The 15142-nt window shown below is 41.6% G+C and overlaps 1 protein-coding gene across 1 annotated transcript in view; it reads left to right on the top strand.

Annotated features, from left to right (window-relative positions):
• LOC311113931 (NLR family CARD domain-containing protein 3-like) overlaps window positions 1–14816 on the top strand; it is a 32145-nt gene extending 17329 nt beyond the window's left edge. The window contains exons 3-11 of the mRNA XM_084189205.1: window positions 2012–2128; window positions 5362–5478; window positions 5740–5824; window positions 5954–6182; window positions 6353–8150; window positions 8433–8606; window positions 10975–11148; window positions 12818–12864; window positions 13469–14816. Coding sequence (XP_084045331.1) covers window positions 2012–2128; window positions 5362–5478; window positions 5740–5824; window positions 5954–6182; window positions 6353–8150; window positions 8433–8606; window positions 10975–11148; window positions 12818–12864; window positions 13469–13995 — 3268 coding nt within the window. The 3' untranslated portion in view covers window positions 13996–14816. The remainder of the gene's footprint in view (window positions 1–2011; window positions 2129–5361; window positions 5479–5739; window positions 5825–5953; window positions 6183–6352; window positions 8151–8432; window positions 8607–10974; window positions 11149–12817; window positions 12865–13468) is intronic.
• Window positions 14817–15142: the final 326 nt, after the last annotated feature.

Raw genomic sequence — 15142 nt, 5'->3', positions numbered from 1 at the left:
TAATGTAAGCATAATGTGTCCATAATAAGTATATAGGTTGTATGTTGGGAGCTTTTGGGAAAGAGCACAGCTAGAAAGATATGGCATATAGAAGCAAACCGGATGGACATCATGAAAAAGGTGTAATGCTCTTTCCTTCGACGAAAAACGCGAATCCAACCATCACCCCTGGTGAGACAAAACCGTGACTCATCAGTGAACAGCACTTTTTGCCAGTCCTGTCTGGTCCAGCGACGGTGGGTTTGTGCCCATAGGAGTTGTTGCCGGTGATGTCTGGTGAGGGCTACAAGCCCTCAGTCCTATTGCGGACAGTCTGAGCACTGATGGAGGGATTGTGCATTCCTGGTGTAACTCGGGCAGTTGTTGTTGCCATCCTGTACCTGTCCCACAGGTGTGATGTTCGGATGTACCGATCCTGTGCAGGTGTTGTTACATGTGGTCTGCCACTGCGAGGACGATCAGCTGTCTGTCCTGTCTCCCTGTAGCGCTGTCTTAGGCGTCTCACAGTACGGACATTGCAATTTATTTCCCTGGCCACATCTGCAGTCCTCATGCCTCCTTGCAGCATGCCTAAGGCACGTTCACGTAGATGAGCAGGGACCTTGGGCATCTTTCTTTTGGTATTTTTCAGAGTCAGTAGAAATGCCTCTTTAGTGTCCTAACTTTTCATAACTGTGACCTGAATTGCCTACCGTCTGTAAGCTGTTAGTGTCTTAACGACCGTTCCACAGGTGCATGTTCATTAATAGTTTATGGTTCATTGAACAAGCATGGGAAACAGTGTTTAAACCCTTTACAATGAAGATCTGTGAAGTTATTTTGATTTTTACGAATTATCTTTGAAAGACAGGGTCCTGAAAAAGGGACGTTTCTTTTTTTGCTGAGTTTATGAGTACATGGCCATTATTGCCAGATCGTTCTTCAAGATGTTCAAATGTTCATAGATGACCAGCAGGGTCAACTAATAATCACTGTGGTTATAGAGGTTGCAACAGGTTAGCAAATCAGGAGTAAATGTCAGTTGCCTTTTCATAGTTCAGCATTCAGAGGTCGAGACAGCAAGTGTGGTAGAGAGAGAGAGAGAGAGGGTCAAAACAGCAGGTTTGGGACAAGGTCGCACGTCCGGTGAACAGGTCAGGGTTCCATAGCTGCAGGAAGACCAGCAGAAACTGGATTAGCAGCACGACAAGGTTGGATGTCCGGTGGAGCATGTATCGATACTGATAGGATCGAAAGAAAGGGAGCGCTGCTCTCAGATCAGCTTTCTCCATTCAAATATTGAGGCGGCTTATTATAAATCACAGATTTGAATCATTGTTCACATGTTAGGCTACACATCATGAAATATATTGAGACAGATTACAGACAGTAGCAGAATAGAACTCAATTGATTGAACATGAAATATATTCCAATATGATTGAAATAGGCCTATAGCCTACTGTTTATATTTTAATGCAGTCATCTCGGTTTTCATTTGAAGCATCATTTTATACGTCCTTGTTTGTATCAATTGCAAAGACATTGGCAACTTTGTATTTGTAGTCAACTTTTTTTCTGAATTAATCGGCTCCTACGAAGGTTCTAACGATGAACTTAAGATCAATTTAGCCTTAAGATGCTTTTGAGAAACCGGGCCCTGGATAAGAACATCTGCTAAATGACTAAAATGTCAAATGTAAATGTTTTCTTTGACTGGTTCTGTATATGTATTACAAATGTAGTTTTTTGTTACATTTGACTGTGTGCATCCCATATTTTTATTTATATGAGAGTGCGGCAATCTCTGAAATTAAACCATCAAGTGTGTCATTTTACAACCAACCCCATGCCATGATTAGATAGTGAAAGAACACACCAATCTCTTTCATAATTTCTTGAAACAATAAAAGCTAATTTACCAACATTTCTGAAAATGGATATATAGCGTTTTGGAATGAAACTCTTCTTATGTTTCCCCATCTGAGCTCAGAGTAGATGAGAGATGTAATGTTTGTCTCTGTTGTGTTGAAGCCCAATCAAGCAGGAGAGACCAGCCTCCCCTGTACCCAGCTGTGTGTCCATGAAGAGTGACAGGTCTATGGAACAACCTATAACGTTTAGAGAGGGAGACTTTTCTAGTGAACAAAGGTAAGAAGAACTCATGGGTCATGGTCAGTGAGTTAAACAACACTGTCTCTAGTCATTTCTCCTCTCCCATTTTCCCATTTATTTTTGTTAATTTCATAATCCATAGGCTAAACCTTTTTTCAATTTTCATAGTCCTGAAACAATATTAAACAAACACAACATTCCCTCCCTGTGTGTGTGTGTGTGTGTGTGTGTGTGTGTGTGTGTGTGTGTGTGTGTGTGTGTGTGTGTGTGTGCACTCCCTGGATGAGGAGATGTAATCTCTATCCTGATTGCCTAGTCACTTTTATCCCTACCTACATGTACATATTACCTCAACTACCTGGTACCCCTGCACATTGACTCAGTACTGGTACTCCTTATAGCCTCATTATTATAATTTTATTATGTTACTATTTCCTTTGTTTATTTAGCTACTTTTTGTTTCTTTTTAACTAAATTGTTGGGAAAGGGCTCGTAAGTAAGCATTTCACGGTAAAGTGTACCACTGTTGTATTCGGCGCATGTGACATACAATTTCATTTAATTTAATTTGAAGGTCATGCGTAAAAACATGTCATCAGGTCGAGCAGTCGTCTCACGCCAAACGGTCGTCTCACGCCGAACTGCGCATGTGCAGGCCGTCAAATCAAAGGCACTCCTTCCATATAAAGTTGTTTTTGACTAACATGAAAACCTGTCAGTTTGTCACTTTCACGAGGTTGAAGTAATAATGTGTTCAACTACTAAAGACAGAACATTTATAAAATGAACAAATAAATCAATCCTAATTAGATTTGTCACATGCTCCTAATACAACAGGTGTAGACCTTACTGTGAAATGCTTACTTACGAGCCCTTAACCAACAATGCTGAGTTAAAAAATGTTTTACTAACAACTAAGGAAGTCATTTTTACTTCTTGGACTTCTCAAACCCTAAACCCTGGCCTGGTCTGCTTCATATGCGTACCACAATTGTGTATTTTTTTACATCAGCAATTGTCACAAAGTGCTTATATAGAAACCCAGTCTAAAACCCCAAAGAGCAAGCAATGCAGATGTAGAAGCATGGTGGCTAGGAAAAACTCCCTAGAAAGGCAGGAACCTAGGAAGAAACCTAGAGAGGAACCAGGCTCTGAGGGGTTCCCAGTCCTCTTCTGGCTGTGCTGGGGGGAGATTATAAGAGTACATGCCCATTAAGTTCAGATTGTTCTTCAAGATTTTCAAATGTTCATGACCAGCACCGTCAAATAATAATCACTGTGGTTATAGAGGGTGCAACACGTCAGCACCTCAGGAGTAAATGTCAGTTGGCTTTTCATAGCCGAGCATTCAGAGGTCAAGACAGCAGGTGTTGTAGAGAGAGATAAGGAGAGGGAGAGAGAGAGAGAGGGGGTCGAAACAGCAGGTTCGGGACAAGGTCGCACATCCAGTGAGCAGGTCAGAGTTCCAGATCCGCAGGCAGACCAGTAGAAACTGGATCAGCAGCATGACAAGGTATCATGTCCGGTGGAGCATGTATCGATACTGATAGGATTGAAAGAAGGGGAGCGCTGCTCTCGGATCAGTTTTCTCCATTAAAATCTTTCCTTAACATTATAATTATTTCACAATACTGACCACGGATCAGCTTCTAGAAAGATATTACTACCTACGGCTGCAAATATTGAGGTAGTTTATTCAAATGCTTACACAATAAAAATTCACTAAATCACAGATTTGGCACATCATTGCGCACATGTTAGGCTACACATCATGAAATATATTGAGACAAATTACAGACAGTAGCCTACAAGTAGCAAAATACAACTAAATATATTGAACATTGACTATATTTCAATATGATTGAAATAGGCCTATAGCCTACTGTTTATATTGTAATGCAGTCATCTCGGTTTTCATTTGAAGCATAATTTGTGTACTTCCGTTGTTTTGAATCAATTGCAAAGACATTGTCAACTTTGTATTTGTAGTCAACTTTGTTCTGAAGTTATCGGCGGTCACAGAGAGACGGATAAACCATGTGATTTTATGTTTAGTGGAGATCTTCTGTGTATAAAGTGACGCGAGAGGGCAAAAAAGCATCTAACTGTCAAGAGTGCTGATGTGGATGCGGTGGTGAAGTCAAGCGCAGGACGACTTTACTAATCACCTCTACAGGTACACAAAATAAACGGCCTCAAAACACTTGAGGCGAACAAATACGTGGAGTGCGTAAAACAATGCCAGGGTACACAGTCGAGACAATAGGACAATAACACACAAATGCAAACATAACGCAGGGGAACTTATAGGTGACATAATCAATACAGAATACGAAGCAGGTGCATCAATTAGACATGACAAAACAAACATCGAAAACATCAAGCGGTAGTAGCTAGTACTCCGGGAACGCCGAAGCCTGCCCGAGCAAGGAGGAGGAGCAGCCTCGGCGGCATCCGTGACACTAACGACGCACTTGGCTGTTCTACACGTGGTCTGAGGCAGGTGTTAGAATATGAGCGTTTTCAAGTGCAACGTTAATAACGAGGGGTTTGGGAAACAGCTCAGAGATTTAACAATGCTCCTACCAAGGTTCTAATGATGAACTTGGCCTTAAAATGCTTTTGGGAATCCGTACCCTGGATAAAAACATCTGCTAAATGTTAAATGACTAAATGACTAAAAAATAAAATGTAAATGTTTACATACAGATCTCATATTACTGTATTTATTGTAATTGTTTAAATATATTTAAATATTGATGTCACAAGTGTATCATTTGTACAGGTCTTTATTAAAAATGTAGTTATTTGTTACATTTAACTGTGTAAAATAAGTAGCAGTACTACTTATTTCTCTGAGAGTGAGGCAGATATATTATTACTGTGTAAAACCTAGTAGTACTACTTATTTCTCTGAGAGTGAGGCAGCTATATATATTATTACTGGGTAAAACCTAGCAGTACTACTTATTTCTCTGAGAGTGAGGCAGATATGTAGCATTTTGCAAAAAAACATGATTATTGTCTCTCTGAAATGAAACCATCAAGTGATAGATTTTAAACAAACACGTCTGTCATTGAACAACCCCATGCCATGATTAGCTAGTGAGAAAACACAACCATTTATTTGATAATTTCTTTAAACAATAGAAGCTAATTTACAAACATTTCTGAAAATGGATATATAGCGTTTTGGAATGAAACTCTTGTTTCCCCATCTGAACTCAGAGTAGATGAGAGACGTAATGTTTGTCTCTGTTGTGTTGAAGCCCAATCAAGCAGGAGAGACCAGTCTCCCCTGTACCCAGCTGTGTGTCCATGAAGAGTGACCGGTCTATGGAACAACCTATAACGTTTAGAGAGGGAGACTTTTCTACTGAACAAAGGTAAGAAGAACTCATGGGTCATGGTCAGTGAGTTAAACAACACTGTCTCTAGTAATTTCTCCTCTCCCATTTTACCATTTATTTTTGTTGTTTTCATAATCCATAGGCTAATACTTTTTTCCATTTTCATAGTCCTGAAACAATATTACACAAACACAACATTCCCTCCCTGTGTGTGTGTGTGTGTGTGTGTGTGTGTGTGTGTGTGTGTGTGTGTGCACTCCCTGGATGAGGAAATGTAATCTCATGTTTTGTCCACAGAAACCAACAGGAGAGATCAGAGTCAGAGATTCTCAGTGGTCAGTCTTCCCAGAGTCATCAAAAAGACCTGGCCTCCATATTCAGTGTATGTGGTCCTGTTATGTACAATTTTTTTTGTTTACCTCAAGTAAAGTTGATCTGTCAATCATTCATGAATGTGTTAATGAGAAAGCATTTAGTCTCTTGCTTAACTTATTTACTTTATTTATTTCAGTTGCTTGAAGAGAATATTATGACATTTGTGAAGAACGAGCTGAAGATGTTCAAGAGGATTCTTAGTCCAGAACTCCCAGAAGGCTTTGAGAGTCAGAAGCAGGATAAGGAAGTGGTGGATGCTGAAGATGAGAAGCAGGAGAGCAGTGCCAGAGAGGGGGCTCTGAAGATCACACTGCACGTCCTGAGGAAAATGAATCAGAAGGAGCTTGCTGACACACTGGAGAAAAGTAATACGAATAATAATAATATAATCACTCCAGTGTGGAATGCATTATGAAAACAATTATACTGTCAGTTAAGAGAATAAATGATTATAATGTTCAACTTTATAACACAGTCTTACAATACTTAGGCATTAAAACATACATAATATTAATATCCTCTGTGTTATTTATAGATTCAGATGAGCTTGCTGTGATTTGCCAACGTGAACTCAAATCTAATCTAAAGAAGAAGTTTAAATGTGTATTTGAGGGGATCGCTAAACAAGGAAACCCAACACTACTCAATAAGATCTACACAGAGCTCTACATCACAGAGTTTGGAACAGGAGAGGTCAATAATGAACATGAGCTGAGACAGATTGAGACAACAACCAGGAAACAAGCAAGACCAGAGACTGCAATCAAATGTAACGACATCTTCAAACCTTTAACTGGACAAGACAAATTTATCAGAACTGTGCTGACAAAGGGAGTCGCTGGCATTGGAAAAACAGTCTCTGTGCAGAATTTCATTCTGGACTGGGCTGAAGGAAAAGCAAATCAGGATGTCCAATTTGTATTTTCATTCCCTTTTCGGGAGCTGAATTTGATGAAAAAGGAAAAACACACTTTCATTGAACTTCTCAATCACTTCTCAATGGAAACCAAAGAATCAAGAATCTCCAATTACGACAAGTACAAAGTTCTGTTCATCTTTGATGGTCTGGATGAGTGCCGACTGCCCCTAGACTTCCAGAAGAACAAGATCTGTTGTGACGTCACAAAGTCAACCTCAGTGGATGTTCTGCTGACAAATCTCATCAAGGGAAATCTGCTTCCCTCTGCTCTCCTCTGGATAACTACCCGACCTGCAGCAGCCAATCAGATCCCTTCAGGGTGTGTTGACCAGGTGACAGAGGTACGAGGGTTCAACTACCCACAGAAGGAGGAGTACTTCAGGAAGAGATTCAGTGATGAGGACCTGGCCAGCAGAATCATCTCACACATAAAGACATCAAGGAGCCTCCACATCATGTGCCACATTCCAGTCTTCTGTTGGATTTCTGCAATAGTCCTTGAACACATGCTGAAACATAAGAGAGAAGAGATGCCCAAGACTCTGACTGAGATGTACACACACCTTGTGGAGTTTCATACCAAACAGAAGAATGAAAAGTATCTTGGGAAAGAAGAGACAGGTCCACACTGGAATAAAGAGAGCATTCTGTCACTGGGAAAACTGGCTTTTCAACAGCTTGTGAATGGCAATCTGATTTTCTATGAAGAAGACCTGAAAGAGGCTGGCATTGATGTCAATGAAGCCTCAGTGTACTCAGGATTGTGCACACAGCTCTTTAAAGACGAATGTGGCCTGTGCCAGGACAAGGTGTACTGCTTCGTGCATCTGAGCATTCAGGAGTTTCTGGCTGCTGTATATGTGTTCCTCTCATTCATCAACAACAATGAGAATCTAATGGATGAATCTCAATCAACGTCCAGCAACTTTTCTGTGAGGATCAGACAGAAGCGTAAAGTTACCATCTACAAGAGTGCTGTGGATAAAGCCTTACAAAGTGAGACAGGAAACCTGGACCTGTTCCTCCGCTTCCTTCTTGGCCTTTCACTGGAGTCCAATCAGAAGCACTTACGAGGTCTACTGACAAAGACAAGAAGCAGCTCACAGAGCCATGAAGAAACAGTCAAGTACATCAAGGAGAAGATCAGGGAGAATCCCTCTCCAGAGAGGTGCATCAATCTGTTCCACTGTCTGAATGAACTGAATGACCATTCTCTAGTGGAGGAGATCCAAAGCTACCTGAGATCAGGAAGTCTCTCAGAAGCCAAACTGTCACCTGCACAGTGGTCAGCTCTGGTCTTTGTGTTGCTGACTTCAGAAAAGGAGCTGGATGTGTTTGACCTGAAGAAATACTCCAGATCAGAGGAAGGTCTTCTGAGGCTGCTGCCAGTGGTCAAAGCCTCCAGAGCTGCTCTGTGAGTATATAAAATGACTTTTGAGTACTAATCATCAGGAATAAATATTATGTTTAGAGTAAAATATGTATTATAATATGTATATAATATTTTATTGAAAAACATATTGAATAAATGCATTGATGTTCACATTAGTATAACAATATGACCATACAATTCTAGAAGACGGAAGATGAATCTATAGGTTGTTTAAGAGAATAAACCAAATGCATCTGCCATTGTCCTTCTACACTACTGGTGTTAAATTAACAGTTTGTGAAATCATGATGATCTCTTTGTCAGGCTGTCAGGCTGTGGAGTCACAGAGGAAGGCTGTGCTTCTCTGGTCTCAGCTCTGAAGTCAAACCCCTCACACCTGAGAGAGCTGGATCTGAGTAACAATGACCTGAAGGATTCAGGAGTGAAGCTGCTCTCTGCTGGACTGGGGAATCCCCACTGTAAACTGGAGACTCTGAGGTCAGTATTCCTGTAGTTGGTCAACAAGTGATAACTGTTCACCAGATCCACATGTGTTTACCAGGCACACATAGTCCACACCATATGTGTTTGGACAGTGAAGCTTACAGTTTTACATTTGGTGCTACGCTCCATCATTTTGCATTTGAGATAGAATGTTTCATATTAGGTGACAGTATATAATGTCACCTTTTATTTGAGGGTATTCATACATATCTGTGTTACTGTTTAGAAATGAAAGCACTTTATGTATCTAGTTCTCCCATTTGAAAAGGTCTTAATAATTTGGACATACAGTAATCCCTCGTTTATCGCGGGGGTTACGTTCCGAAAATGACCCGCGATAAGTGAAATCCGCGAAATAGAAAACTTTTTTTTTTTACAATTAGCAACTATTACATGTATACAAATACAGTGACTCACGTGTAGGCCGTTTCACTGCTCTTCAGACTGGGCCGCTGCATCCTGACTGCGCTCTGCAGTGTTCTCTTCTTCTGAAGCCCGCGGTGCAGGTGTGTTTGTTCGGGAGAAGAACATAGTGATAGGCAGCTGTTGTCGCTCTTTTTTCTTCTTTGCAAAAAGATCCTTGTACACCGACATGCCACCATCGATTACATTGGAGAACTGTAATGAACGGCTCATCAAAGGGTCCCATTCCTCAGCTACTCGCTTAAGTTCAGTGGCCATTCGCACCATGGTTGCTAAGCGACCAAGCGTTAGTCCTTCCTCCTCATTGACTGCTGCTGTCGTCCTTATGTTTTTTTCCTCCTTCTTTATGTAACGAACGGAAGATTCATTGATTCCGTAATGGCGAGCAACGGCTGCATAGCTTTTACCTTCCCTTAGCATGTCCAGAAGTTTAACTTTATCTGAGATAGGTAGCATCTTCCGCCGTTTGGGCCCATCCGCAGGTGCTTTTGTCGGTCCAGGCCGTTTCGTCGACTTTATGGGTTTAGGAGATGTTCGAAATTACAAGATAATTTGGCCAACTTAATGTAAATTTGCCAAGCTGTTTTATGTACGTACACATAACTGCACGAGACGACAAAATGATAGCACAATTCGTAGCATGTTTTGATACAAGAAGCGGGAGTGAGTTTTTAGCGAATCAGAATGCAGAGCACAATGCACCAAAAAAAAAAAAATGCATTATGAAAATCCGCGAAATAGCGAATCCGCGATAAGTGAACCGCGAAGTGGCGAGGGATCACTGTATTCACTTATATTTTATTGAAGTAGTCATAAGTTTAGTATTTGGTCCCATATTTCTTTCCTGCAGTGATTACATCAAGCTTGTGATTCTACAAACTGGTTTAATACATTTGCAGTTTGTCTTGGTTGTGTTTTGGATGATGTTTTTCCCAATAGAAACTGAATGGTGAATAATGTCCTGTCATTTTGGAGTCACTTCACTTGTATTGTCAGTAAGAATAGAATATGTTTCTGAACACTTCTACATTCATGTGGATGCTACCATAATTATGAATAATCATGAATGAATCGTGAATGATGATGAATGAGAAAGTTACAGAGGAACAAGGATCATACCCCCTCTATTATTGGTAATGGTGAGAGGTTAGCATATTTTGTTGTAGCCTCTGTAAATTTCTCACTCATTATTATTCATGATTCAATCATGATTTGTCTTAATCATGGCATCATCAGGATTAATTTAGTAGTGTTTAGAAACATGTTATCTACTCACTTAGACAGAAGATGAATCCAGTCATCATCCACCATTCAGTTACTGTTGGGCAAAACATAACCCAAAACACAATCAAAACAAACTGCAAATGCAACCAACGAGTTTACAACCAAATACTCCACTTTTGACTACTTTAATGCATTACAAGTCAAATGGTCAGAATACGTTTGACTTCTTCAAATGGGGGGACTAGATACATAAAGTGCTTTCATTTCTAAACGGTGAAACAGATATGTATTAAAATATCCTCAAATAAAAGGTGACAGTATATAATGTCACCTCATATTAAACATTTGATCTCAAATCCAAAATGGTGGAGTATAGAGCCACATTTAAAATGTTAGCTTCACTGTCAAAATAGAAATGGTGTGGACTGTATACTCAATACAATCTAAATCTGATACCTCACTGTCTTTCTTTTGACTGATACTGCTTTTTAAACTGCTCTGGTCAGTCTACTCAAATATTTGTACTTTTATATTTTTCTCTCTACAAGCAATACTTTGATAATTTGTCATTTCTAATAATGATACATTCATTTATGAAAGATATGACAGGTTTCAGGACACTGATATATCTGAATATGTTGAAAAAAATATACTGCCACTATTTTCACCACCAAAGAATAGCAGTGTGGTTTTAATATGATTTGACTCTTTGCAGGCTGTCAGGCTGTCTAGTCACAGAGAAAGGCTGTGCTTCTCTGGTCTCAGCTCTGAAGTCAAACCCCTCACACCTGAGAGAGCTGGACCTGAGCTACAATCACCCAGGAGACTCAGGAGTCAGACTGCTCTCTGCTGGACTGGAGGATCCACACTGCAGACTGGAGAAACTCAAGTATGTAGAGGGTTTATGTCAATGTTCATATCAGACATGTTGGAGTTATCAGGCTAGTTGAGACACACATACTGACCACCACTTGGACTAAGTTATATGCTGACCGTGTGTGTGTGTGTGTTTGTGTTGGTGTGTGTGTGTGTGTGTGTGTGTGTGTGTGTGTGTGTGTGTCCAGTGTGTGTGTGTGTCCAGTGTGTGTGTGTCCAGTGTGTGTGTGTGTCCAGTGTGTGTGTGTGTGTCCAGTGTGTGTGTGTGTGTGTCCGGTGTGTGTGTGTCTGTGTGTGTCCAGTGTGTGTGTGTCTGTCGTGTGTGTGTGTGTGTTTGTCCAGTGTGTGTGTGTGTGTGTGTGTGTGTGTGTGTCCCGTGTGTGTGTGTGCACGTGTATCAGTACACACACTAGACACACATACACTCTGGACACACACACACACTGGACACACACGCACACACACACTGTAAACACACACACTGGACACATACACACAAAGGACACACACGCACACAAAGGACGCACACACACACACACACACTGGACACATACACACAAAGGACACACACACACACAAAGGACGCACACACACACACATACTGGACAAACACACACACTGGACACACACACACTCACACTGGACACACACACACACACTAGACACACACACACACACTAGACATACACACACACACACTGGACACACACACACAATGGACACACACACACACTGGACACACACACACACACACACACACACACACACTGGACACACACACACACACACACACACACACATAAACACAAACACACACTGGACACACACGCACACACTCACACTGGACACACACACACACACACATACACTGGACACACACACAAACACTAGACATACACACACACTGGACACACACACACAATGGACACACATACACACACTGGACAAACACACACACACGCACACTGGACACACACACACACACACTGGACACACACACACATTCTGGACATACACACACAATGGACACACATACACACACTGGACAAACACACACACACACACTGGACACACACACACACACACTGGACACACACACATACTGGACACACAAACACACACACTTGACATACAAACACACACTGGACACACACACACACTGGACACACACACACACACACACACACTTGGACAAATGTATATACTGACTGTTTGTGTGTGTGTTTGTGTGTGTGTGTGTGTGTGTGTGTGTGTTTCCAGTGTGTGTGTGTGTGTGTTTCCAGTGTGTGTGTGTGTGTGTTTCCAGTGTGTGTGTGTGTTTCCAGTGTGTGTGTGTGTGTGTGTGTGTGTGTGTGTTTTTACAGTGTGTGTGTGTGTGTGTGTGTGTGTGTGTTTCCAGTGTGTGTGTGTGTGTTTCCAGTGTGTGTGTGTGTGTGTGTATGTATCCAGGGTGTGTGTGTGTGTGTCCAGTGTGTGTGTGTGTGTGTGTCCAGTGTGTGTGTGTGTGTGTGTGTGTGTGTGTGTGTGTGTGTGTGTGTGTGTGTGTGTGTGTGTGTGTGTGTGTGTGTGTGTGTGTGTGTGTGTGTGTGTGTGTGTGTGTGTGTGTGTGTGTGTGTGTGTGTGTGTGTGTGAGTTCAGGTGTATCCCTCAATGACTGTCTGTTCTTCTGCTTACTGCTACAGTGTGGAACATGGTGGAGAGAACACAATGAAACCTGGACTTAGAAAATGTGAGTGTTGACTGCTGTGAAGAATATGATTAAGAATAAGTCTTTAATTCAAGTGAAGTCAAAGTCAAAGACCACCATCATTACTTACTTGGTCATATTAAATATCAGCTGTAGTTCTACAGAAGCACAAATCAGGGACACCAAAGTTTACAAAGAGTTGCTTTGACAATATGTGTCTCTGTGTGACGTGTTCGTGTTACTTTAGAAATGTGTGTGTGTGTTCAGGGTGAGTGTGTGTGTGTGTGTTCAGGATGTGTGTGTGTGTGTGTGTGTTTGTTGAGGATGTGTGTGTGTGTGTGTGTGTGTGTGTTCAGTGTGTGTGTTTGTGTGTGTGTGTTCAGTGTGTATGTGTGTGTGTGTGTGTTCAGGATGTGTGTTCAGTGTGTGTGTGTGTGTGTGTGTGTGTGTGTGTAATTAATGGGAATAAGTGTGTTTTATATTACCATACAGTATAACATATGATCATTCAACAAGTCTAAAGTTACCTTAACTTCTCCTTTTGATACCTAGAAACATCTACATTAAATGAATTAGTGAAAAGTGAGTTAACATTCTAATGTGAATGATGATGATTTCTAATATTGTGTCTGGTTTCATCCATCAGATGTCTGTGATCTCACACTGGACCTAAACACAGTAAACAGACGCCTCTCTCTGTCTGAGGAGAACAGAAAGGTGACATGTAGGAGAGAGAAGCAGCCGTATCCTGATCACCCAGAGAGATTTGAGGACAGGGAACAGGTGCTGTGTAGAGAGGGTCTGACTGGACGCTGTTACTGGGAGGTAGAGTGGAGTGGGAGTTGGGCTGATATAGGAGTGGCATATAAAGGAATCAGCAGGAGAGGATGGGGTAATGACTGTGTGATTGGATACAATGACAAGTCCTGGAGTCTGTTCTGCTATGGCAACCGTTACAGAGCCTGTCACAATAAGAAGTCCACTTCCATAGACGTCCCCTCCTCCAGCTCCCACAGAGTAGGAGTGTATCTGGACTGGCCAGCCGGCACTCTGTCCTTCTACAGAGTCTCCTCTGACACACTGACTCACCTGAACACATTCCACTCCACATTCACTGAGCCCCTCTATCCAGGGTTTAGGGTTCATGATGTTGACTCCTCAGTGTCCCTGTAAATAATAACCATGGTAACACTGACACACACACACACACACACACTGGACACACTGGACACAAACACACACACTGGACACACACACACACACACTGGACACACACACACTGGACACACACACAGTGGACACACACAAACACACACACACACTGGATACACACACACATGACACACACACACACACACACACTGGACACACAGTGGACACACAGTGGACACACAGTGGACACACACACACACACACACACTGGACATACACACACACACTGGACACACACACACACACACACACACACACACTGGACACACACACACATGCTGGACACACACACACACTGGACACATTTCCATGTGTTGAATTTTGATGAAAGGAAATCCCAAATAGCCTACTGGACAGGACTTTGCTATGGCATCTTCTGTTTGGGTGTCTCAGGTCAGGTCTGAGCCATGATCAGAATGTGTCTCTGTGTCTATTTCCAGCCCTGCCATTTCTACCTGTCCTGATCTAGTGTTTCACCCCTGACCTCCTCACACCGTCTCACTGTCCATGTCTGCTTTTAGCTCCCACCTCTACTTCACTGTGTTATAATGGACCTTATGCTTGTTATGTCACCTCTGTAACCAGTTATCAAACATACTGACCTTTCTGACCCTATCCCATGGCCCTGCTTTCTACAACTGAACATTTAAATTCCTCTATGAGTTTTGTTTACTGTCCATTTACTTATCTATGTATTTGTTGTATATTGGGGTTGTGCTGCAGAGCATCATGGGGTTTGTATGTGTTGAGATGATCACGTTCCAGATAAATGGTTGATCTGATTCCTGTCTCCTGTCTCATCATTATTGAATTGTTATACAGACGTGGTTATGAAACCCACGAGACATAACAAAAGATTGGTGATGAGTAAGTCTGAATCTACAGGAACTACTCTGTCTGGAAGAAGTTGGTTTTTACAACTGTTTAAAACTGTTATTTTCTGTGGTCCAGTCTAGGCTAATGTTAGCACAGTGTATTGATAACAGAGGCAAATGCATAGTCCAGCTAGCTAAGAAAGAGAGTTAACATCGTCATGGACGGCAGAAAAGGACTTGAGACGGATGTCGGAGCAGGAAAACAACTTGATTAAAAAGGGAGGAATATATAT

This window comes from Coregonus lavaretus, assembly GCF_964263955.1.
Source record: "Coregonus lavaretus genome assembly, contig: HAP1_SCAFFOLD_1026, whole genome shotgun sequence".
Classification (NCBI taxonomy): Eukaryota; Metazoa; Chordata; class Actinopteri; order Salmoniformes; family Salmonidae; genus Coregonus; species Coregonus lavaretus.
The sequence above is the reverse complement of the archived record's forward strand: the minus strand, read 5'-3'. Positions and strand labels throughout refer to the sequence as shown.